At 64.9% G+C, this 25,528-nt stretch overlaps 1 protein-coding gene across 1 annotated transcript in view; it reads right to left on the bottom strand.

Annotated features, from left to right (window-relative positions):
- SND1 (staphylococcal nuclease and tudor domain containing 1) overlaps window positions 1–25,528 on the bottom strand; it is a 129,489-nt gene that overhangs the window by 75,122 nt on the left and 28,839 nt on the right. Inside the window, exon 11 of the mRNA XM_075747331.1 lies at window positions 6,964–7,053. Coding sequence (XP_075603446.1) covers window positions 6,964–7,053 — 90 coding nt within the window. The remainder of the gene's footprint in view (window positions 1–6,963; window positions 7,054–25,528) is intronic.

Genomic DNA, 25,528 nt, shown 5'->3' with positions numbered 1-25,528 from the left:
GCCTGTTGCAGCCCCGGGGCTCTGTGCTCCCTCTTCTCTGCCAGCTCCGGCGGCAGCGGGGGTACCGAGCCCCCCCGGGTCGCAGCCTTGAGCGGCCGAGCCGAGCCCTGCTGAGCCGAGCCTAGCCGAGCCGAGCCTAACTGAGCCGAGCCCAGCAGCCCCGGGGCAGGACTGACCTTGCTGGGGAAGGCTCTGCCGGAGCTGCGAAAAACTCAGGGCTGCAGCCTGGCCATGGAAGTGCCCGGCAGAGCCATGTGAGGAAGTGTCGGAAGGAGGAAAATAGAGGCAGGGAGAGGAAACGGCCCCAAATTTCTGGTCATCACGCCAGGAACAATCACATTTGCTCTCCTCACCCTCCCCTGCTACCAGGGAGCCATTTCAGGCCGCTGCAGCGCCTGGAGCTGAGCGCGCCGGCAGACTGCTCCCCTCCGGCTCGTTTGCATCTGCACACGCTGTTTATTCCAAGCGGAACGCAGTCGGCAGAAGATCCCTCCCAAGTTCGGCACTGGGGAGCCGCCAGCTCTCCAGAAGGCTTTGAACAGCAAAATCCTCCCCAACTTCACACGCCGGCACGCAGCGGCGATGACGCAGCCTGTTCCCGCAGAACTTGGGAGCCGGCGCCATGCAAAGCCTCGCCGGCACCGGCACGCTCCTCGGCACAGGATCCTGGCTCCGGCACAGGGCCGGCAAGCCCGGGTGCACACGGCCGCAGCTTCCCGGGGGCTGGGTGCGGTTGTTGGCGGCGCGGGTGGTGGTGCCTGCATCCCCCCGCCGGCGCTGGCAGCGGCCGGGGAGCAGCGGCCGTCCCACGCCGCACGCTGTCCCCATCCCTCCCGGCCACGCTGCTCTGCAGAAAGCGGGACCTTCCAAAAAACCCCCGGCTGCGCCCCAACCATCGCCGCGTTAGGCAAGCGGCCACGGCCGTGCCGTGCCGTGCCACGCCGTGCCGCCAGCTCTGCATGAGTTTGCAGGCTGCCAGTAACACGCAGTGAAAATTGTCCATCAGTGCAAAACTCTGCAAAAGTCTCGTCTCCTCTGGGGAGAGGGACGATGCTCCAGGGGAAAATGTTTTCCCCAGGCAAACCCCGTGCCCTGTTTTGCCCGGGTCTGATCTCCGGCGGTGCTGGGACCGGGAATGCCGCTTTGGGTAACCCAAACGGAGCAGCCTGGGAAGCAGCCCAGCGCCTCCGAGCTGCGCTGCCTGACCAGATCCAGGTGGATGTCCCGGAAAACTGCCGGGAAAGCCTCAGGTATGCCGGGGGCTCAGGTTCGGGCTCGCAGGCTCTCCGGAGGAGAGGTTTTATCAGTTCACTGTCAGCCTTCCCTTTGATGAGCCTCCGTCCCTGAGCTGCATCGCTAACAAATCCCCGGGCATTAAAAATAAGCCGAAGCTTTGCAGATAAATCGGCGCAGGCTCTGGGATGGAGGGCGAGGGCAGGCCACCCGCACGCCCTCTGCCCGGGAGCGGGGAAGATGAGGACGGCCACGGGTCAGACACGCTCCCGTCCCTCGGCATCAGCCACACGCAGCCCGCCAGTCTCCCATTATCGACCTCCCCATCGATCCAGGGACGACCGTGCACGGTGCGACCGCGCCCCCCGCCAACCCGGGGACTGGCTACGGCACGCACCGGCGAAGCTGCGCACCGCCAGTCCTCGTGCCGTGGGAGCACCAGGTCCCTCAGCGCCAGCCTGGACCCGAGAGCCCCTTTGCCGCGGCGGCAGCAGGATGCTCGGCCCCGCGGTGCGGGCTCTGGGGCGGGGGGCTGGGGCAGCGCTGCCGGGTGCGCAGGTCTCACCGGGGCTGGCTGAACGGGCCAGAGGCATTAAATAACGTATCGGGGCACGTCGCGGCTTTGGGGGTTCCCCCTGGCCCCGCACGAGCCTCCGCTTGCAGTGACACGCTCGATGGGGCGCAGGGGGGGAGAAACGGGTACCCCCACCTCCAGCCCCATGGCGGGGGGGCTGCTGCCGGCCTCTGCCCGCCGAAGCTGCCCTCCCGCTGCCGGGCAGGTAACGGGGTTCACCCCAGTGTCACCTCTCGGCGTCCCCACTCGGGACCTTCCCGGGTCCCCACCAAACTCGCAGCGCCCCGGCACCGAGGCTGGAGGCACCAAACACCGGCACCCTGCGGAGGGGACGGGTGCACCGCAGAACCCCGCATCCGTATGGCGGCAGCCCGTCGGGCACCCCTGGGTGCTCGGGCACCCCGGGGAGAGCCGCCCCTCCACCCGCCGCCCCCCCGCCGGCTGCAGAGCCGCCTTTACGCCAGGGACCGAATCGCTTCCGCGCACAGGGGATATTTTTCCCTGAGTTATCTCGTGCCGTCTCCCTCCATCCGAATGATTAATCCCTCCCAGCTAATTAGAGGAAAGGGCCAAGAGCACCCATTTAGACTCGATTCAATTGCTTGCACGATGGCATAATTAAAAAAAGCTGCTTAACGGCGGTGCATGCCCAGCGCTGAAATCGATGGGCAGCGTCTGTGCGGAGGGAGCCGTCCCCGCCCCGACGAGCACCAGAGATTTATTCCACCGCGGGAGACAAATCCATACCGGGGCACGGCAGCCGAATGCCGGCGGGCGCTGCGGCGGGGGCCGGGGCAACCGGTTCGTCCCACACCACCGGGCAAATTCCACCGCGCCGGGTCACTCCCACGGCTGCCGGGAGGGCACAGCTCCCTCGCAGAAGCCGCGGCGGCTCTTGCAACGCCGGGCGCGTGCCGCAGCGGCGCAGGGAGCCGGCACCGGCATGGCAAACGCCAGCAGAAGAGTCCAGAAAAACAAATCAGGTCTGTTAAAGGGAGAAGCAACGCGCTGTAAAAACCCCAGCTTTAGAAACTTCACGCTGCTTTGATGAAAATATATTATTCTCCATCAATCTCCGGGGCTCTGGGAATTCAGCTGGGGTTCCCCGCAGCCTGGCTCCTCGCCCAACGCCATAACCACCAGCGAAGGGGCCGCCGCGGCCACGGGGACGTTTCTCCCTCTTCTCCCCTCCGTGCTTTCTCCAGAGGGAATTATTTCTGGAAGCAATGGTTTATTTTTACCACGGGGGCCCGGGGAAAGCTATCGCGTTGCCCCTGCGTTTCGGCAGGACAGGCAGCCGGCGGGCAGGCTGTGCCGCGGCACGGGGGAGGCGGCGCATCGGGGGGGACACGGCGTTGCTGCCGCAGGGCGGGAGGGCAGGGAGCGGGGGCGAGCGGCCGGGGAAGGAGGCAGAAAAGGCGCTGGAAAACGGGCGGCGAGAGCAAAGGCCTCTGCCCGCTGCGCCGGGCTGGCAGCGCCCGGCACCCCGGTGCAGGCAGCCATGGGAACACAGCCGCCCCTGCCCCTGCAGCCCTTCCTCGGCCACAGCCGCGCTCACCGTCCGGCACCGCAGCCGCCACCGCCGCCGCATCCCCGAGCCGCTGCTCCCCTCAGATGCCCGCAGGCACCCACAGAAGCAGCCGCGGCAATGCCGGTGCCGCTGCTCCCCGAGCGGCCGTGCCAACCAGAGCCGGGGCCGGGCGCGTACCGCACAGCGGTGACGGCTTCCCTGGCACGAGCGGGACGGCCCACGGGAGCTGCCGTGCAGCCAGGAGCACGATGTACTGGGAGAGCAATACACGGCGGCAAGATTCATTCCTTTCCAATTATTTGCATCTGCCGGGAGCCGGGGGGGGCGAAGAGCCCCAAACCGGAGGGGAGAGGGATCACGGGGTCTCGTGGGATCCCATCGTGCCGAGATGGCGCTTTTGAGGCGTCCAACCCCAAACTCGGCCCCTGCTGCCTTCACAGCGCTCCTGCCTGCGCCGGATGGCATGCCGCCCACACCGGCCGGCACGCCACCTGCGGCACAGCCAGAGCACGCGCACCGGGAGGCGTCAGGACGAGGACAGGAGGGCAGCTGAGGACAGACGGCTCGCTGCAGCCAGAGGACTTTTGTCCTTGCCGGTGAAACATGTCCCCTCCCCGCCCCGTGCCGGAACCGTGCCAGAACCGGGGCCGGGCAGGGGCTGTCCTCCTGTGGCACCGGCCACCCAGGAGAGCCCCGGCCACTCGTCCCAGGGCAGTCGGGGTTGCCGATACCTCAGGAGCCCGTGCACCAGCACCTCCCAGCTCACACTTAGCCTCTTGCACACACGCGTGCAAAGCCCGGCGGGTCCCTTCCCGAGCGCACACAGCCCAGGGGCGAGGGACGGCTTGTTCTGAGCCCGCTCCGCGTCCAAACCTGCTCCGGGATGGCAAAGGGACCGCGCTGCCGGCGGAGGGCAGGGGACGGCTACGGGGGTGTGAGCGGTCACCTTGGCGGGGGGTGGCCGGGCTGCTGGGGGCAGGTCCCGCTCCCTGGAGTGGGTGCCACTTGCCTTGGGGTGGGGTGGGGGGGTCCATCCGGCTCCACAGTTCCGAAAGTGCAGCTCCCTCTAGTGTCACACCAGCCCTCCGGAGCTGCCACCGTGCACCCACCAGGCAAGGTCACCGCTGCGCAAGGACGGCACCCGCCAGGAGGGTCCCCAGGGTGCGGGGACGGCACCCATGAGACAAGCCCTAAGCCGCTTCCCGGCAGGCGGCGCGGCACGGCCAAACCCACAGACACGCGGCGCTCGCGGCCGAGGAGGCGGCCGATGAAGCGCTGGCAGCGAGGCCAAAAACTCATCCTGGCCTAATTATTCTTAATATTCAATTCATCAATCTTCAAGGGGATGATCGCGCTCTGCCGGAGCGGCTGCCAGCGGCGATCCCTCCCGGGGCTTGTCGCGCCGTGCCAGCTCTTCCCGAGCAAACAAAAGGCAGCGGGGAGGCAGGAGGCGGCTCCGAGCCGGGCAGGGGAGCCCCAGTCCCGGGGGACAGGCTGGGGCGGGCGCTGGGGGCGCGCAGGGCAGACCCCAAACCTCGGGTCCCCTCCCCGAGGATCCCGGAGATCCAGATCTCCGGAGGATCCAGGAGATGAGTCGACTCTGGGGCTCTGCGGGAAGGGACACCCTCCGGAGCGTGGGAGGGCTCCCGGGGGCAGGCAGGGCGCGGGCAGGGCAGGCAGGGCTCCCCAGAACAGGCAGGGCTCCCCGGGGCACCCCTGCAAACGTGCACGGAGCTGGAGCCGCGCCGACGCCGCGGGCAGCACCGTGCATCGGTGCCAGCCCACCCCGTTTGATCTCCCCGCAAGCAGACAGCTCTCAGAAGTCGCCAGCTCCCTGCCGGGGTGGGCTTTAAAAGTACATTGAAAAAGGGGACGGGAAAAGAGGGATTTTGCCGCAAAGATTGATGCTGACAGCAAGCCGCGAGAAGGCAAGGGCGAGCCACCCCGTGCAAGGCTGTCATTTCAAATCAGAACGCGCCGCCAACCTCGAGGGACTGTTTTGATCATTAACGGAAAGGATTTTTTCATCGCTTTCCTCAATCAAATTAATCTGAAGTGAAAAACGTGGAGCTGACAAAGGAAATATTTATAAAGCAAACGAGGCAACATCAAAGGCAAGCGGGCGCCCGGCTCCCAAGGCTACCGAAACGGCGAAGGCAGGAGCCCGGCGCGCGTCGCGCAGCCCCAGCAGCGCGCCGCAAGGTTATGGGGAGCGTTAAACGCGGAGGCTGGCGGCGCTCGCAGCCGAACGGCTTTTTGCTTCTGTTTCTGGGGGTCACTGGCTCCCGAGCAGCCACTTCGGGCACGGGGACGGCGGCAGCTGGCTGCCATCGCGCGTCCCTCCTCCTGCTGCCGACAGCCATCCGGTGGCAGCAGGGCAGCGAGGGTGCCGCTGCCTGCTCCTGCCTGTCCCTGCGCGGGCAGGGGAAGCGCGCTGCCCCGTGCTGCAGCACCACGCCGGGGGGCCTGGGAGGAAGGCAGGACCCTCATCCTCCTCCCCAGCACGGCAGCCCGCACCGCCCGGATGTGGTCGTGGGGACACGGGGGACACAGAGAGCAGCCACCGGCCCCGGGGACGGGGGTACCCCACATGGGGATGGTCCCCCCGGCACCTGGGGGCTGGGCGCGGGGGACGTGGGGCCGGCGCTGGCAGCACCACGAGCCCCCGGGCCCTGGCAGGGCTGGCCCCGTCCCCAGCCGCCATGGGGACCCGGGGACCGGAGCCGGGGGCTTCAGCCAGGCGTGCCCTCGGCTCCCGCCTGCGAGCGTGCGAGGGTGAACGCAAACAGGTTTTGGGGGAAAAAGGGTGGTTTCCAGCAACAGCTGAGCATGGCAGGGTGGGAGACGGCAAACCCCGCTCCACCGCACCGCAGCCAGCGGCTGGAGGAAAACCGGTACGCCCTGGGGTGACCAGCAGCGCTCAGACCGGGACCCTGCCGAGGTGCAGCCCGGCACGCGGCCAGGACCCTCCCAGAAACGACTGGGTCTCCGTTCCAGAGCGCCGAGCTCTCCCAGCAACATCCTCACACCCACTTCTGACTACGACAAGTGACAGACTTCCCATTAGAAAACTCTTGCAAGCTGCTATTTTTTTCCTTTTTTTTTTTTTTTTTTAAAATATATAAACAGGGCTCTGAAATGGAAAGATGCAATTAGGCATGGAAATAGTCCTCAATGAGCAGCAGCGAGCAGCCTCGCTATGAAGGAAATTGATTTTATTTGACCATTTTATGAGTGTTTGAAAATTGCATCCTGAGCATGTGCTTCGGTAGTTAAGTGCACATTATATTCTTCATTCCCCTGAATTGCTCTAAACCGGCCTAGAAAAATACGCCGGGGAAACAAAGGGCAATAGAAAGGGAGGCAGGTACTCGGCATTCCTGGGAAACGGGTGCAGCCGAAAGCGAGACCACACAACTCGGGGGGCCCAGCTCGAAGGGTGCTCCAGCTTTGGGTGCTCCAGCTTTGGGTGCACCCCACAACTCCCCGCAGAGAGCCCCCGGTCACCCATAAAGACTCCTGCGGCACCACCGGCACGGGCAGCGTCAGCTCCCGGCCCCTCGTTGGCAGCCACCCGCGCCGGGGACGAGCGAGGACCTCGCCACCCTCCCCGTCCCCTCCGTACCTTCTTCCCGATGAGCTTCTTGCGCAGGAACTCCCGGGCCTCGAACATGTAGGGAATGTCGTAGAGGGGCCTCAGCTTCCTGTTCTTGTCCTGCAGCAGGGGCAGAGAGGGGGCACGGGTCAGGGCAGCCCCCCGAAACCACCGAGCATCCCCACGGGGAGGCAGCCCGCTCCCCGCTCTGGGGCAGGCACCCCGAAGATGGGTGCACCCAGCACCCCCCGCCCGCTCCCATGGGTGCCCTCCCGCTCCTGCACCCCAGGGTGGGCTTCCTGAGCATCGCCGGGTCTGCCAAAACCCCGAAGGGAACCCCTGGCTGAATTTGGGGTGAGGGGAGATGTGACCCCCCCCCACTGAGCACCCCGTGCCCTCTCACCAGCCCCCCGGCCCCGCTCACCCCACGCCAGGGAGCTCAGCGCTGCCGGGGATCTCCGCTCGCAGAGGGAAGCACCAAGAGGTCTCACCTCCCCAAAATGCCATGCACAGCACCCCCTCCCTGCGCACAGCACCCCCTCCCTGCGCACAGCACCCCCTCCCTGCGCCCGCCGCCTGCCCTGCCCACGGGAGGGGAAAACAAAGCTCGGAGAGCTCCGTAACGGAGAGAGCTGTGCAAGGCGGGTACGCGGCCTCTGCTCACACAGGCCCCTGCACAAAAGTTGCTCGTTAGACAAGCTCGTTATCAGGCAGTGATTAACGGCACTTGCGGGATGAGATGCCCAGGAATCAGAGGGCATCAGCCCCCGCCAGCTGTTGGGGGCCTCTCGTGGTGATAAAATCCCTTCAAACGCTGCGCAAAAAGGGGAGTTTTCCAGTGGAAATGGCAGCAGGGATGTGGGAATGACACGGGGCCGGGAAGGGTTCGAGCGGCATGGCACGGCATGGCACGGCACGGCATGGCACGGCACGGCACGGCACAGCACGGCTGCACCCACACGAGCCTTGTGGCAGGTCTCGTGGAGCAGGATCAGCAGCAGTGAGCCCGGTGAGCTGTGTACGGTAACGTATAAGCCACACAAGATAAACCATACAGGGCACAGGGTGCTGCTCACCCTCCCCGGACCACCCTCCGCCCCTGGGAGCCCCCAGCGCCCCGCAGCATCCCGACGGGTTCCGTGGCACGGCACTGCATCGCCTGATGCCACGGGCTCACATCCCAGCCAGAAAAGAAACCGAGCTGCCACCGAGGCCGGCAATCCCCCCCGAGTGGCAGGACCGGCACCCCCAGCCCCTGGCTTTGCCGGGGGCTCCAGGCAGGGGTCCCTCCTGCCCGGTCACTGTCCCCTGGCACGGCCAAAGCAGGTGCCTTGCCAGTGCCCGGGGCAGGCGCGCAGCAGCAGCCCTGGGCACCTTCCCCGGGACGAGACTTTGGGGACTGAGCCATTCCCGGGCCAGAGACCGTGTCTGCGGAGCCACCGCCCCGAGGGGCTCGTCCTCCACAACCACCCCCGGACACAGCACGCGGCGTGACGGCACGAGGGACCTGGCTTCGACAGCGGTGCCGAGGCGCTGCCGCTGCCCGGCATCATTCCCAGATGGAGCGACGCAGCTTTCCCCGGCAGATCCTGCTCCATCCCGCTGGTGCTGGACTTTGGACGCGCTTTGTGGTTGGCCGCACTGGCACCGTTACGGTTACGGCACATCTGGGCCCTGCCAGCATGCGAGGGGAGGAAGGAGGGAGGCGAAGCCCACCCAACCCGACCCCGGGAGCTCCCCAGCCCACGCCGATGGAGCGCGGCCCTTGGCACGCAGGTCCGCTCACCGACGCGGTGCCGTGGGGAACGGCCCTCGGCACGCCCCGCCGAGCTGGGGAGGAATCCAGAGGGAGATAAGGCGAAAGCAGCAGGAAATGAAGGAGAGGAATCAGATGGGAGAGGGAGCGAGCGGACAAAGGCACGCCAGCACTCGGGCTCCGCGTTCTTCCGTAATGAATGAGGCTTTGAGAGAGTTTATTATGTCCTCGACGCCGTTCCCAGGCTGCTCCTTGGAGCCGGTCCCTCCTCCACCCGCAGTGCCACTCGCCCAACGCCGCAGCCCCTGCCGGCACCGGCGATGGCAACGGGCCGGATCCTGGGACAGCGTGCCCACCCGCAGCAGCGAGCCGGCGCTGCAGCCAGCGCCAAACCCGTCCCCGGCGGAGGCTCCGGCTCCGTGCAATGGCTGAAAACCCCTCTGGAGGCAGAGCGAGAGCAGGCCCCGAGCCTGGCAGTGTGCGGGATCAGCAGAGACGGGATTTTTTCTGTAAAGGAGCCTTTACGCTCACCAGGGATAAGCCCGGTATCGCTCGTGGCACAGAAAAGCTTCCTGGTCCCTAACGAGAGGGACTTGACGAGGCTGGCGGGGAGCACAGGACGCGGTGCCAGCTAGCCGGCCATGAAGCCGGTTTTCCGGCAGGGAGGGAGTTTCTCTTCGCCCGGTATCAAACAAAGCCCCGGCTGAGCACGTGGGGACGGCGCGGCAGGCGGGCGGCCAGAGGGAAGCCCCGGCTCGGGAGGACGCCGCTCCCACAGGAAAGGCCCCATCTCAGCCCTGCGTTCGGCCTCGGCGCAGGACGGTCGTTCGCACCGCTCCCCTCCCCGGGAGGCGCGTGGGGACGGGGGTGTCTCCGTTATATAGCTGGCGCCAGAAAAATTCCCGGCCCCGTGCCAGAGCTGGAGTCGAGCCGCGTGATAAATCCTGCGGTGCCGCGAGCAGGGTCTGAGCGGGGCTGCGGGAGAGCCGCCTGCTCCTCCCGGGGCATCCCCCCCGCGGCATCGCCCCCCGCGGACCGGGGGCACTGTCCCATGGGGCGTCCCCCCGGGGCCCCGCGGCAGCACGCACGAACCCGTCCCCGTCCCCTTGCGGCAGGGCCCCGGCCGTGCGGAGCCGGAGGAGCAGGGATGACTAACTCCTCATTTCACAGTCCAGTGCCGCAAAGCGGTGCCATGCAGCCACGGCCGTCGCTTCGCTGAAAAATCACCGCGCGGAGATGGAGAATTAAGCCAAGGGGCTGAGGCGCGGGGCGGGCTCAGCCCTCCGATGCCGTGCGTGCAGCTACTCCCTGCCTCGCCGTCTCCCGTCCCGCTGCCCGCGCCCCGAAGAGGAGACCAGGCTCCGCTCCAGTCCCCGGGGCAGGCAGGGGCTCGGCCGGCCCGGCAGCGGCACGGGGCAGCGTGCCCTCCCCGTGTCCGCAACAACAGCGGCGCGAACACTGAAGCAGCCACCGAAAGAAACGCTTGCGCTCAAACGCTGCCTTTTCCCGCGGCCAAACCTGCGATTGCCGTTCCCCGACCCCGTCCGAGCAGCTCTGCAACACAAGGACGCCCGCTTCGGGGGCACACAGCAGGCTGCTGCCTGCTCTGCCTGCTCTGCCTGCTCTGCCTGCCAGGCTCCTGCAGCGTCCCCCATCCCCGTGTCCTCGGGGCGGCTCCCACCCCCCCCGGGGACGCGCAGGTTTTGCTCCGCTCGCCTGCGAAGCGCAGCCACGGCGGGACCCGGTGGGACGCGGGTGACAAGCCTCTCCAACCTCGACAAGGTCACGGCGAAGCGTCAAGATAAATAACGCTGCCCGGGCTCCCGTCTGCTGCTTTGTACAGGCAAAGCCCTGTGCAAACACTAATTAATCCTCACTAATGAACTCCAAATTTATTGCTTATTTAAGTGTCTATCTGGCACAGGCTGTTAAGTCCCTAATCCCGTCCCGCGCAGCGCTGGAGCACAGGAGGGGGGATGGCGGGAGCAAGGGGCAATGCCCCGGGCGGCCCCGGCGTCACTCGGCCCACGGTGCGGTGCCGGGGGCTCGGGCACCGGCGGCGATCGGATCAGCGGAGAAGCGACCGGAGAGCGGCTCGGCAGCCTTTGCACGAGGAGGGGACGGGAGCTGCTTCGCAAAAATGCCCCAGCTTTGCTGTCAAAGCTCCCACGGGCTGGGATGCGCCCTCCGTCCCACCCGGCGCGGCACTGGCACGGTACAGCCGCGGGTCCCGGCACGGTGCTGGTGATCTGGATTGGCTCTGCCGCCACTTAGCCAGGGATTTACCCGGCTCATGTAAAACCCTGCAGCCGCATTCATGAGAAGAGGGGAAATGCCTGCCCTGGAAGCAGCACTCGAGTGCTTAAAAGCCTCTTCTGCGAGCGCGGCAGCGGCGGTGGCGGCAGCTCTCCCCGGCGTCGCACAAAAGCAAATGTTTGCCTTAAAACGCTCCACCGAACAGCAACCTCAGAGCATCTCACGGGTCTGCAGCCACCCGAGGCCACCCCAAAAAGGGGACGGCCGGCACAGGCACCCCAGCGACGGCACTGTCCCCGCCGCCCTCGCCGCGCCGGGACCCACGGCCGCACCGCGCTGGGCCCGGAGAGGCTGAGTCCTCACGGAGGCTGCGTCGTCGTGACGCTGATGAAAAATGCAAACCTCCTGCAATTCCCAGCACAAGTAAAACGCAATGGGCTGTGCCAGGAGGCGCATAATAGAAACGTTTAAGCGTCCAATACATATCGCCCTTAACCGCTGCCCTGTCAGCCACCATTAAACACCGTTCTGCTGGCCTGTAAAAATGATATTTCATATCGGAGGGGAAGCGGCCCAGCGGATCGTTCTGGGAAGCCGTTCAAGAACTTGGACGCACGTTTGAGGTTTTGCAAATAAACATTAAAAATCGATATAACAGCAAGGATGTTAACTAAATTCTACGACCATCAAACATCCAGCAATTATAGACGCATAGAAAGATACTGCTTCTTTTAAACTGTTTTTCAAGCCAAGAGCTTGAACCACAGCAGCATCCTCGCAAGCCACCTTCCCCGTCGTCCTCCCGGACGCAGGGTTTCACGGTGCACGGGGAAGCAACGTCCTCGGTCGCATCCTGCCGCAGGAACAGGATGGGCGAGAGGGATGGCACGGCTCCGCGGGGAGCTGTGGATGCCGAAACGCCGGCCCCGGCATTCTCCGGCTGCTGGGGAGAATCATCAGCCATTCAAAAAATAATTAAAAAAAAAAAAAAAAAGCAGCATATCAGCCTCATTCAATTAAAGGTGTGCGGCAAGGAAGTCGTTTTATTAGCAGAAAGTCAACGCCTGGAGCTTCATCTTGGGCGAGTTGCTGGAGGAGGGGAGGGGTAAGCCGCTCACCCTCCCTCCCAGGACGCGGAAATAGGGATTTCAGCCCAGAAATCGATGGGGACGTGCTGCTTCCTCGCGAGCTGCCTGCAGATACGTGCCGGGGAGCCCGGGGAAAGGAGCCGGGGTTTTGTTTCAAACGAAAGACGGAGCATCTTGGAAGCAGGTGCTGTCCCTGGGGCCGGCGCTGGCTGTGCTCCCCGGCGATGGGCGGTGGGTGCCGGGAGCCGGCAGCCCCCATAACCTCCCTCCTGCTTAAATAACCCTCGTCTGGGTTTCACTACCTAACAGGGCGAGTGAATTACGCCTCTCCTGTCAAATTAACATCATTACGCTGTACAGTAGTCAATTAAAGTCTATTTTCAGGAAAGCAGCAGCCCGTATCTGCCGCCAAGGATTGCACCCTGCCATGGGGGGGCTTAACCACCGAGTGCCCTCGGCTCCCCGCTGCCGGGGGGGTCCCGCTCCCAGCCCCTGGCCCCCGTCCCAAGGACAGAGGATGGGGACGACGATGGATGCGGGTGCGTTCGGAGCAGCTGGAAACGGTCTGAGACCCCGGCCGGCGAAGCGCAGCCCGGCGTGCTGGCGGCACCTCCCGACCCCCCACCGGTCCCAGGGCGCTGGCTGGCTCGCAGAGCAGGGGGAGGACAGCTCGACCCCCCTGGGATGAGCCGGGGGTCCTGGCTCCTTGCGCGCAAGATTTTGGGGTTTCTTTCAAGAATCCCAGTGCGGGATGCTGTGGGTGGCCCCAGAAGAGCCGAGGGGCTGGGACCCTCAGCCTGGCAGCACCAGGGGACCGCAGGTGGGGAGAGCCCCCGCCCTTCCCCGCCAGTGCAATTAGGGAAGCTTATTATTTGTAAAGCAATTAGCATAGCAAATCAACTCCAAGCAACAAGCGAGAATAAGCCGTTCAAAACGGCGAGGTGGAGATTACCAGCTGCCACCGAAAGCGGCTGGGAGCGGCGCCGGCAGCGTGCCCGGCATCCCCGGGGTCTGCCGGCTGCGGGGCTGCTCGGGGACACGGCAGACCCCAGGGTGGGGGAAACCTGCCCCTCCAGACGCTGCCCACCTTGTGCCGGGGCAGACCCGGAGCACGCGGGGCTCCCCCCCGCAGGCAGAGGAATCCTCGGGGCGGCAGCGGGGGGGACCTGTGCCGCGTGGCAAACGCCTGGAGTCGGGTCCCGCTCCCCCCCCCCGGCACGGGGAGCGCGGAGGCGACGGAGGGATGGGGAGACGGTTCGTTAGCGGTGTCACGCCTGCAGTTCCCAGCCCTCCCGCCCCGGCGCATCCTCGGTTGAACCCGGCGCGCTTGGCTCGCCAGGGGATGTGCTGAGCGGGAAATCCATCACAGCGGCCGGCGAGGCGGTGACAGCAAACACGGCGGCATGCTCCGTGTTGGTGTAACGAGCACACCCGGCGCGGGGCTCCAAGGGGAGCCTGCAGCTGGCGAGCAGGAGCGTGCCGCTGCCGAGCGTTTGGGGACAGGCTTTTCCGTCTCAAAGCCTCCGGAGCGCGTTGAAGCTCTGCTCTGCAAAGCCGGCAAGGCACGCGTCTGGTCTAACGGCACACACGTGGGCGACGCTCTTACGAACGGCAGCAGCTCGTTCACGGGTCCGTCCCTCGAGCCGAGCAGCGCTTCTGCAAGGAAGGGGGTGACACCGGGAGCAGAAACGGCTTCAGGAAAGCAACGGCACGTGCTGCGGCGAGGAAAGAAGGACGAAGGGCTCCCGCCGCACCAGGGAAACAAGCAGCATCTCTGCTCGGGCAGCCCCAGCTCGCACAAGCAGGTGCCAGATCCTGGATGCAGAGCGTGAAGCGCTGTATTCAGCTTCTGCAGCCGCTCTGCCTGCTCTGCCGCCTGCCTGCTCGCCTGCAGAAGCGTTCTCAGCTCTCTAATTGCCTGCAGAGCACCTCCCTGGCAGCGGGCGCTCGATTCCAAGGCACCACGCGCCCCTGAGCCACTTGAGCGATAAATGCCGGGTGGCCACGGCAGAGCTGGAGAGGGTTTTAAAACGGCAATAAGGGAGAGAGCGCACACCCAGAGACTCGGCCGGAGTGACCGAGGGCTGGCCGAGAGAAGGGCAGCGCTGCAGGCAGCCCTGCCCAGCCCTGCCCTGCTGCCCACGCTCAGCCCCAGGGGTTGCGTGGGTCGCCAGCACCACCTGGTTGCATCCTCAGCTGCAGCGATGACCGCGGTGACGCCACCACGGCCGCGCTCGGTGGGGCGGACAGGATCGGCGCAGGGATCGGTCGCAGCCTGGCCACAGCCAAGTCTCAGGCGGGGGCCGCGCAGGAGCAGAGTCGACTGTGGCAGTGGTGGCCAAGGACTGACGAGTTTGAGGGGCGCGGGTGGGTCCGGCAGCCCCCCGGCAGGCAGCCCCCCGCCCGGCTGGGAGGGCAGCTCCTCTCCAGCTGCTGCCTGAGGGGGCAGAGGGAAGATCAGAGCATCTCGGCAGCCTCTCACTGCTTCAGCTCACGAGACCGGCCAGCGTTACAGCCCTAAGAGGGTCAGCGCCAGCGGCCACTCCGGGGGCTCTCTGATACTCACGCAAAGGGACCCCTCTAAACTCCTGGGGCTCAGGAGGAAGGTTCCCCTGGAGCCCGTTATCCCATGGCTGCAGCATCCCTGCGGTGGGAGAACAGGCAGCTCCGAACGCCCCGGCTGGTCGCCGCCGTCACGCGAGCTCAGCCATATGGGTGCTGCAGCCAGCAGCGCCGGGTGCTCACTCCGTGGCAGCCCAACGTCACCTCGCACCCATCCGAGCCGTCCTTTTGGGCCAGCGCTGCCCGCGGGTGTCACGGCACAGGGACAGGCAGGGCGGCGGGGGAGTTGCCGGCAGTGGGGTGGCACCGCGGCACAGAGCCCTGCCGGGACGGTGCAGCATCCCCAGCCGCTCTTCTCTCCCGCGACGAGCACCCACGGGGATGTTCGTGCGTGCCGCCGGCAGAGAACACGGTGAGGCAGGAGGGCGGCAGCGCCGGCACGGTGCTCCTGGCACCAACCATGCCGCAGCTGGGGGAAGCTGCACCGGGGAGCGAGCACCGCGGCTGAATGCCCCCCAGGCTGGCACCCCAAGGGTAGAGGGTTGTCCCCAGCCCCCTGGTCAGCCCTTGGGCGAGTATCAGACCATCTCAGGCCCAGGAATTACTCAAACATCGTTAGCAGAGTCCAATTAAAGAGAAAAACAAACTTCGCCTGAGCTGAGCATCCATACCCAAACAACAAAGAGACGTCCCCATTTTAATCGCTTTCATTATCAAAACCGGCTCCCCGCTGCAGCCTTGTAATCGGAAGTCGATCATTTTAAGGCAATTTGCATTTTATCAAAGCGTATTGGTGGGGCTCACAGGACCGCTCACCCCTCGGCCCTGCACCGCACCGGCACCGCGACCCGGGGAGCGGGGAGCCAAAGGTGCCCCCGCACCCCAGCACGGGCTCGGCGCTACGGGGCACGATGCCATCCCCTCGGAGCGGGGAGCGTGGCGACTGCGGCCACGGCATCTCAGTGCTGCGGCGGTGCCGGCCAGGCTGAGCTTGCCGACAGTTGCCCGCCGCGGTGCGCGCAGATGGGCTGAGCTCGGTGCCGACCTTCCCCGCTTCCAAACACAGCTTGCCGCGGCGGCCGCTCCGAGTCCTTCCCGCTGTGCAAAAGCTCTTCTGCCTCTGCAGCAGCTTCCCGGCAGCCGAGGGGCTCAGCACACCCGAAGCCAGCTCGGGAACGCAGGGGACAGCCAGGTTTTCGGTGGCCCCAAGCACAACCAGCCCAGCCCCCTCGCCGGCACACCGCGCGGGGGCACCGACAGCTTTTCTCCATCATCATCCTCAACACGGAGCTGGGTCTGCGGCCGGACGCGGGGCCAGGCTGAACCACGTACAGCACGGAGCAAGTTTTCCACCTCCTCCGAAAGCAGCCCAGGGCAGGAGAGGAGCCCAGCCTGCAGAGAGGGCTCCGGGAGGGGACAGGCTGCTCCAGCCCAGCCGCTGTCTTTTCCCTGCCTTTTCCTCCGCCTCCCCCATAAAACCCGGCAGAGCCCAGCCCCGGTATTGATGGTGCTGCTGGCACACGCCGCTCCGGTCTCCTCCCCAGGGCATCGGGGCTGCGCTCACCGCACGCCTGGGCTCCCTCCTGCAGCCTCGCCAGCAACTATCAATCTCCATCAAGCCTGAAGGCACCTATTAATCACGTTAGAGAGGCCCTAATTTAAACCTTCTGCCTGCTGCCACACGCTGCCTGCTCGTCTCCTCCTGCCAGCCCGTTTCAACGGTGAAGAGCGGGAGGACCCGCAGCCTGCGGTGACGGGGAGCATCCTGCAACGGGCCGGGGGCGTTCGTGCCGCTCCCGGGGACGCGGCGGTGAGGAACGGCACGGAGGAGCGGCAGCACCAGGAAGGTGGTGGCGAGAAGAGGTGTCCCCCAAAGCAGGGTCCCGCCGAGCCACGGGCATCCCCGGAGGGACCCTCACCCCACAGGTGAACGGGATCCCAAAGGAGGACAGGAAAGGTTTTCCTCCTCTCCGGATGCACCAGCAGCTGTTTGAGCCGGGAGCCCCTCGCACGGAGCAGAAGCCGGCAGCAGGCTGGATCCCACCCGAAACCCTCCAGGTCTCCCTCCAGGAACCCGCCGCCTGCTGCGCCCAGAAGCACCCGGGGCTGCCACGGGGGAGATGCCGGCGGGAGAATGGAGCGGGGCTTACGGGGCCGCAGGACACCGGTGCCTCTCGGGATGCGGGCAGCACCGCGCGGTGGCTTTCGGCAGCAGAGATGCTCTGCAGAGCGGCACAGCCCGTCCCAGGTGCGCACAGGACAAGCCGGGTGCCGTAACCGGTCACCTTGGGACTCCTCTCGCCTGAAGGAGCAGGAGACGAAGCAGGACACAGCATTTTCCGCAGGAATTTCCATCACTGCAGTTAGCGCCTTCCACCCGGCACGTGCTGCTCCAGACCTGTAGTGGGTCCCCGGCGGTGCCCAGCCTCATTCCTCCGTCCTTCTGCACCGCAGTGGGATGGAGCCGGGTTGCACGCCGACACGAGAAGCGCACATCCCGCCGCGTGCTCCGGCAGCCAGCGCTGCAGCATCCCCGGGGCAAACGGCATGTGCGACGCCGGCGGCTCCTGCCTGCACCGGGAAACCATCCCCGCTCCCTCTTTGGGCTCAAAACCAAGCCCGGGCACAACCAAGACCAAATCTGCCGTACTTCTCATTGCGATGCGAGAGCAGAGCCCCTGCCTGCGGTTGCCGCTGCGTTCAGCACCTCTAACTCCTCGAAAGCGGGTACAAAAGCACATTTTGTTTGCAGCCCATAATTCTCTGACGGCTCCTCACCCACAAGAACAGGGTTTTACGAAGAGGAACAAAACCCGCCGTGCTCACCGGCTCCCCTGCCAGGGCGGCCACGCCGGCCGCAGCCGCTCCGGGCAGAGGATGCTCCGTCCCCCTGCAACCTTCCTTCGCGTGGCTGCTTGCAATCGCCTTAGCAGCGGGCTTAAATTAATAAAGATGTTTGTCTTGTCAGCGTGCATTACACGTTGAACAAGCAGCCTCTCGGGAGCCACGCTCCTGCGGCGCAGGGACGAGCCGGATCCTGCCCAGGATGAGCCGGCTCTGCCGCTGGAGCTGCCCCATCCCAGCATCCCCGCTGCCGTAAGCGGCCCCGGTCTCCTGCCTCCCGACGACCCTGCTCATCCCCGGGGAAGGGAGCTCCACGTCTTCAGCATCACGCACCCGCAGCCTCCAGCTGGGAGACCCCAACGTGGGGGGACGCTCCCCCGGGGCACCCCAGAGCGGCTCGCCCTCGGTTCGCGGAGGGGCTGGTGCTCTCGTGGTGGGCGCTCGCTCCCCGACAGCTTTCACGCAGCCGTCAGCGTGGCCGGTGGAGGAGGGCCGGGCAGCAGAAAACTTGCGGCACGCGGCCATGGCGAAGCCTCGGCTGCTCCCGTCCGCAGGGAAGCAAACCGGCCCCGGCAGAAAAGCCACAGGAGAAACGGAAACCGTGCGATCGATACCGTCGTCATGTCTCTCCCGGCACAAAAATAAAAGGCGAAGCTGCAGACGCCGTTTTGGCACAAACCGTCGGCGGATGAGCACCGGCTCGCAGGGCACAGGGGCGAAAGGGGCGATTTTGGGCAGGGCGCTGGTAGCGGCGCTGCCCCGCGGATCGGGGTTACGTGCCCAGCGATGCCCCGGGGCAGCGTCCCCTGGCGACCCCCCAAACCTGAGCCCGGAGCGGCATCGCCAGCGCGTGCCACGGCCGACGCGCGGCAGTGCCGGCCCCGCGGCTCCGCCACCAGACCAGGAGCCCCCCAGAGCCCCCTCCTTCCCCGACCCCCCCCGATCGCCAGTACCCTTGGAGGCAGCGCTGAGCGCGGCTGCTGAAATCAGCTAATGAAAGTTATTTATGAGGCGATTACCACGTTGGCTGTGCAGGAGCCGAATTAAGATAATTTGTAATTACGTGCAACACTTTTAGAATACGGCACGCTTATGTTTTTAGTCACTTGTTTTATTAAATTAAACGCTCGGGCTAATTACAGGCATCCTTTGGATATCTCGCTCTCAAGTCTCGACCCGCGGGAGCCTGTCACCAGCAGATAGCGCGTTCATCGCTCCGGCGCGTTCGCTCGCACAGGACCGGTCGGGGCCGGAATCAGCAACTCTAAATTACCTCGTTAAAAACGGGATTACTCTTTGCAAGGAAAAACTCTGCTTAAACCCATCGAGATTCTTGCAAAAAAAGTAATTCCTGAGGAACTGAATTTTTTGTTTCGCTGGTAATAGAGGAGAATATTTCTGGCTGAGGAATATTTGGGGAATAACTCTTTAATTCAGGCTTTGGCATGGGAGCATTTCACGGCTCCGCTGTAACCCCTGCCCAGCTACGGGCATCTTTAGGTAGCGGCAGGGAAGGCAGTGCCCTTTCCTAGGAACTAATCGGGGAAATCACCCGAGCACGATGTTACCTGTCCACCGGGAATTCATTAACCGGCGGCGCTTTGGCAACGCGCACAAAGAGCTGCCTCTCCACGGACGAGGAGATAATGTCTCCGCTAATGAGGAAATTGAGATGTATAAAAATACTCGGTAATTTCAGCAGGGTTTTGGGGTGGGTTTTTTTTGTTAATTTTACAAAACCGCAATGTTTGAATTCTATTTTAAATGAACCTGACTTCCCCCGACACCCTCCCGGAGCCAAGGGAGCCCCAGAAAAGCAGCCCAACGCGAGATGCTCTGCACGTCTCACAGCCGAGGTCCCTGGCAAAGCTGACCTAGCGCGTTACCGGGTTGCACCGCCGCGTGCTGGAGATGCGCCGGCGGCATCAGTGACCCACAGGGAGCCGACAGCCCCCAGCGCAGGCGAGGGCACCCAGGAGCATCCCCCCGGGCCAGCCGAAAGGGACGGTTAAAGGGGAGACAAAGCGTTTGCTTTCGCAGAGTTCTTCCTCCCAGCACCAGATTTAGTTCACCCACAGCTCGCGTGTCTTCCCCAGGTCCAAAAAAATTGGAGAAATCAAGCTATTTAATTTGGGTTTATGCTGAATACCCACCTGCTTCCTGTAACACAGACCCTCGTAGGGCTTACGGAACATTTTAAAAAATATTTTCCCCCATGGTTTCAACCTCTCATCCTTGCCCTACACCTCAGCAGCCCCACGAACAGGCAGAGAGGACGCGCGGCCCCGGGGGGGTTTCCTCTGCCCACCCACGCTCATGTCTCCAGCACGCTGCAGCCACCGCCGGAGGGGACCGAATCCGTCTCTGCCGAGCCGCCTCCGCAGGGACCGCGCGCCACATCCGAGGCGGGAAGATCCCACGCGCCCCCCGAGTCATCCCCTCTGCGGCACGGGGAGGGGGGGCTGATGCGTCCCCGGGTCCCTGCCCTGCTCAGCTCCCGCGGCGGGACGCGGTGGCGCAGATGCCAGCCCGCCCCGGGCAGGATCGCAGCAGGGTGCGAGCATCACCCCGCGTCCCCGGGGGCTCTGCTGCGCCAGCCGAGGACCGGTCCCCTGCCCGGCACGTGCCGGCACCATCCCGGGGGCCATCAGAGCTGCTCCCCCCATTCGGGAGCCCCCAGGAGACAAAACCCCAGGGACTGACCCCGGGGGCCTCCCACTTTCAGCAATGCCAATGTCAAGTCCTGCCACGACCCAGCCCCGAGCAGAGTGCGGCCCTCAGAGCACGGGGCTGCGGGAGGGAGCTGGCACGGGAGGAGACGCTGCAGGCACAGTGCACGGCACGGCACGGCTCCTGCCCCGGCAAAGGGGACCAGCCCTGCCCCTGCCTGCCCACAAACGGGCAGCAAGGCTCGGGCAGGGCAGACGAGGCGATGTCCGTGTCCCCAACGTCCCCGTCCCCAACGTCCCTGTCCCCAACGTCCCTGTTCCCGCTGCCTGCAGGAGGAGATCTCTGGGACAGAGTGCCCTGCCAGACCACGCCGACTCTGCTCCTTCCCACGTTGCTCTCCAAGGCAGAGGGAAACGGAGGAAGGGAGCCTGCGGTGCGGGAGGAGGACTCTCACCAGCAGTCCCCGGGGATTCGCAGGGGAGGATGACGGCAGCGGCACCCTGCGCCCCATTGCTGGCCCCGGCAGCGGGGGTCTGAGCAGGGTCCCCTCTGCAGGGATGGAGCACAAGAGAACAGTGGCTGCAAAAATCCCCCAAACATGGCGCTTTCGTGGAAAGGGACCCGTGTCTCGGCACACCGCAGAGCACCCCACTTACCCAGCACCCTCACACCACGCCGGGCACCGGAGCCCGGAGCAGCCGCTTGCAAAGTCGCCCCACACCGGTGGGCTCTGCGGGAACAACCCGGCTGCCTCCTCGCTGCGCCAGCCGTCCCTGCCGTGGGGGACCCCGGGGGTCCCTTCCGCCACCCCTCTGTCCCCAAAGCACTCGAGCGAGGTGGTTGGCACGGGCACAGAGCCCCAGCGCCCATCAACTCATTAACAAGCCCAGAACCCCGGAGGAGCCGCAGCCTGGCTCCCCAAACGCCTCCATCCCCGCGTAATGGAGCTTTTACATTATTTTTGACCGAAAACTAATTTGTTGTCCAAAATCTCACAGGAAAGTGATTCAATATGCTAATTGTCCCAGCTGGCACCAGTGCCGGCAGCCGGCACGGCTGGCTCTGCCGGAGGAGGGCTTCTGCCCCGCAGCCCCCAGGGGGTAAGAGATGGTGGGTTTGGGCTACCCCCGACCGAAGCGGGGCAGCCCCACGGGGCACCCGGGGTTCCCTGCGCTGCCCACGTGCCCCCGAGCTCCCCGGTGCTCCCAGCCAGACCTGCCTCACCTCCAGCTCCGCTGTCGTGGCAGCTCCCCAAGTCTTGGCGCTGGCGTTTCACACCTTCCCCGGCATTTTGGGTGCAGTGGGTGTGATGCTGCGCCGGCAGCCGGGGACAGAACAGCCGGCAGCGGGTACGGGAGGCTCAGCGGCTTGAAATCCAGCTGCACGCTCATTGCACACCGACACCGTGGGGCTTCGAGCAAGGGGTCGCACCAGTTTTAGGTCTCGAGCAGCATTTTGGCTGTTCCGCCCACAAGGACTGTGAAAATGGGGTCACCAGTCTCAGAACGGGGCCAGTTCGGACGCAAAGCCCGGCTGCGGGACTCTTGCAAAGCCGGGACGTGCTTCTGCCTCGCTTCACACCAGCCCTAAAACCATCCCCGAGGGGACAGGGACGGGCTCGGCTCAGGGCGAGAGCCAGCAGCCGCTGTGCAGGCTCCCCGTCTCGGGCGGTGGCAGCCATTTCAGGGCTTCAGGACAAACCTCCACCCTTGCAACACCGCTAGCCAAAATTTCAGAGGATAACTGCAAACCCCGAGGGATGTGTAACGGGGCTGTCACCCCACGGACCTCACTGCCCTGGCGAAGGGGACACAGCCCTTTCGGAGCATGGGAGGGGACACGCATGCATCCCCGTTTGACTGCATCCCTGCTCCTGGGGGATTTAATTTCTGCTAATCCTCCAGCCCACAAAGCGCAGCCCCGCGGTCCCCGGCGGAGGTTTTGAGTCGTGGGAGCAGCTCGGAGCCGCCCGCAGGAGATGAAGCTGTATTCCAGCACACCGTGCCGAACCCGCGCGTGACGGACGGGAAGAATAGCAGCCAGCGAAAACTAGGGCAGCAGCGGCCGGGCAGGAGGCAAAAAGCTTTTAAGGATGGAGCTGCTGTCCCCTCTGCAGGGCCCAGGAGAGGGCACATCTGGAGCCACCACTGTCCCCATCACCGCCACCACCCCGTCCTTGCAGCCCCCTCGCCAGCCCCGGGGAAGCCACTTTGCACCAGGAGCTGCTGTAAAGCTGGCAGCAGTGCAGGCAGGCAGGGTGCGTGGTGCAGGCAGGGTGCGTGGCGCAGGCAGGGAGTGTGGCGCAGGCAGGGCGCGTGGTGCAGGCAGGTCCCTCCTCAGACCCTGCAGCAGAGGGTCAGGGTAGGACACGGTGGAGGGGGGTTGTCCGGCACCGTCCCTCGTCCTCTCTGTCCCTTGCCCAGCACCCGCAGCAGAGAGGGAGGCTGCGGAGCCGATGTGCCGGGGCTGGTGCTGGCAGAGACGTCCTTCCAGCCTCGTCGCTGCCCTTCACCCGGCACACCAAACGCAACCTGGCAGCCCTTGGCCCGGCAGCTGGAGCCTCCATAAAATTTAGCCAGTTCCTCCTGCCGCAGTCCCCGAGAGGCGACTGTTTGCAGCAAAGCAGGGGCACGCAGCAGCGTGCAAACCGCGAGCGGTCCACGTCCCGTGTCACTGCCAGCGCGCCCACGGGTGACGCCGGGGCTACGCCGTGCCAAGGCAGCCCTGCACCGGGACGGGACAGGCGCTTCCCCGATCCCTGCAGAGCCAGGGAAGCTTGTTTCCACGGGGCCCTACGGCTTTGCCCCTTGGACCAGGGTTGTCAGGAGATGCCGAGGCAGGAGCTGTTCTCACACAAGGCGACAACCACGCCGGCGCTCCTGCCACGGCCGGGCACCGGCAGAGCCCGCTGGCACACCAGTGCCCAGAGGGGAGAGCGGGCTTGGGGCTGCACCGAAAGGAGTTGGGTGCAGGGGCGAAACTTTGTCGCCTCCAATCTGGGGGGGGTGGGAACGGGCGTGCAGCGTCCCCCTCCGTCCCCACGGACGAGCGGTGCCAGCAAAGGTCCACGAACACGTGCTGGAGCGTCCCTTCCCTGGAGCCCACCCGTGGGCGAAGGAGCTGGGTGGGCTGTGGGTGCCGGCGAGGGACGCGCACCATCCCTTGCGGCACATCTTCCAACGTCTGGCGACTCACTCGAGATCTCCGGCAGCCGGTGCTGATGGCGGGGGGGGATATTCATGACTACCGCGAGCCGGGAGAGCGTCGCACGGCGCGGGGAGAGGTGTGCGGAGGGAGGTGTTAGCACAGCCGAAATGCCCGAGGGATGCAGGGGGGGCTGGGGGAGGCACCCAGCTCTCCGCTCCGGCAATCCTCCCCCTCTGCGGAGAGGGATGCCTTTGTCATGCTCCCGGCCGGAGGGATAAAAGCCGAGCCCTGACCCGCAGGCAGAAAGCAGGCAGCAGCGCGCTTCGCTGTCACTGGCTCTGAACCAAGCCAAGCGCGGGAGGAGGAGGGAGGATGCCAGCCTGGGTCGGCACGCGAGATTCCCCCTCCTGCCTTCCCCACGCCGCAGCGGGTGATGGCACTGGGGTCCCCTTACCACCCCAGGGAGCTGCGGGGTGCCCCATCAGCCGGCCGGAGCAAGCCAGCAAAGGTGATGCCAGCTCCGTGGCAGCACCCTTGAGCCCGCGTGTGCCCCAGCCGTCCCCTCCCGCATCGTCACCCCGAGGCACCGAGAGGCGATCCCACCGGTCACCGGGCAGGAACCGGGGCGACCCTGGGGCGATGCTGGGTGCGGAGGAGGCAGAGTCCCGCTGCGGCCGCACCGGACACCGAGCTCAGCCTCCTTGCAGCAGAACGCTGCCGGTGGGGACGGCTCTGGCTGCCTCCCAGATGGAGCAGAGAGGTTCCCAAAAAAAACCCTGAGCCTTCGCAGAGGCAGGTTCATCACATCCCTAAAATCATGGGCTTAAGTTTCCCGAGGCACAGGGGTGCTGTTGCTAGGCAGGACGTTAATTGCACAGTTCAGCAATGTGGCAGAATTGCACAGCTCCTCTCTAATTTCGTGCAATTTAACCATCAATAGAGGATTCACAGTAGCTTCCTGATGAGATCAAAAGGTCAAAGCTTCGTTCTCCCATCAGCGTTTTCATGCTCACCCAGCAGACCGAGAAACATTTGCCATAGCCTTAGCACGGCGGCAGACCCCGCCGCCCCGAGGAGCCGGGCGGCCGCGCGCAGGGGACACCAGGTCTGCCCGTTTCTGCTTTAACGCTTGTGGAACCGCAGGCGCTGGAGATGATTAAGCCTCTCCGAGCAGAGCAGCTCCCAGAGAGCACGATGCAAAGCCCGGCTGGAGTGTCATCCTCCTAAATGCGAGCTGGCAGGTGCCTCGATCCTCCTCCAAGCATCAGTGTCAAACACCAGGCACTTCTGCTGGGTCAGAAGAATTACAACACTTAAATGGAAGTTGTTTGGGAAGTATTTTAGCACAGCCCAATCTTCCGGGCTTATTACTTACAAGGCATCAATAAGACCAAGCACTTAAGCGTCGCTGCTATTCGCAGAGCATATGGTCTGGAGCTGCCTCTTCCTCCCGGCTGCACCTTCCTCCCGGCGACACAGGCCCCGGAGCTGCGCGGTGCGAGTTAGCTATTGCCTGCGGTCACGGAGCCGCTGCCTCGTAGAGAAACCGCTCCGTAATTGCCCGCAAGCTCCTGCCCATTTCTCCAAACCGGCATCAGCCGCGGCTCCAGGGCTGGCCGGCTGCCCGCAGCCCATCACCAGCCCGGCTCCTCTGTGCTGCCGCCGCCACTTTACTGCTTCGGGGCTTTTTCTTTTCTTTTTTTGCTGCTAAGCTTTTGCTCTCTAAGCCATGAGCAATTTCCCGGGATGCCAGAGGCTGTAATCCACACAGGAACCCAGCTGTGCCAGCTCACAAATTAATCCAGCCTGGATCAGGCCTCGTACCCGGCCCCGACAGATCCCCCGGGAGCCAGGCTCCGGCTGCGCCATCGCGGGTTTGCACGGGGGGAAGGAAAACCCTCCTGCGATACTTTACCGGGGGGCTGGATCAGCCCAGAGGCCCCCAAAAGCCCCCACCCCAGGATTTAGCACCCTGCGCTGCCGGGAGCTGCATCTCGGCAACCCGGAGTCCCGGATCGAATGCCAAACAATTGCCCTCCCACCGCGGAAAGACTTAGGGGGAAGGGAGAGAGATGTGCAAGCTAATCATTTTTACACTAGAAAAAGCACGCTACCCAGAGGGCAGAAAACAGGTTGCAAGAACATGCTGACTTCATATGTCTTCTCCCTGGAAGCTATTGCAGCCCCTATTAAATATTGATCAGGGAACTCCGGTGCCCCCACCTCCCGCTCCCGTCTCTCCTCAGATGCACCTCTCCTCTGCCAATATTTA

The sequence above is a fragment of the Balearica regulorum genome, chromosome 1 (assembly GCF_011004875.1).
Source record: "Balearica regulorum gibbericeps isolate bBalReg1 chromosome 1, bBalReg1.pri, whole genome shotgun sequence".
In the NCBI taxonomy this organism is placed as follows: Eukaryota; Metazoa; Chordata; class Aves; order Gruiformes; family Gruidae; genus Balearica; species Balearica regulorum.
Note: the sequence above shows the minus strand (reverse complement) of the source record. Positions and strands in the feature narration are given on the sequence as shown.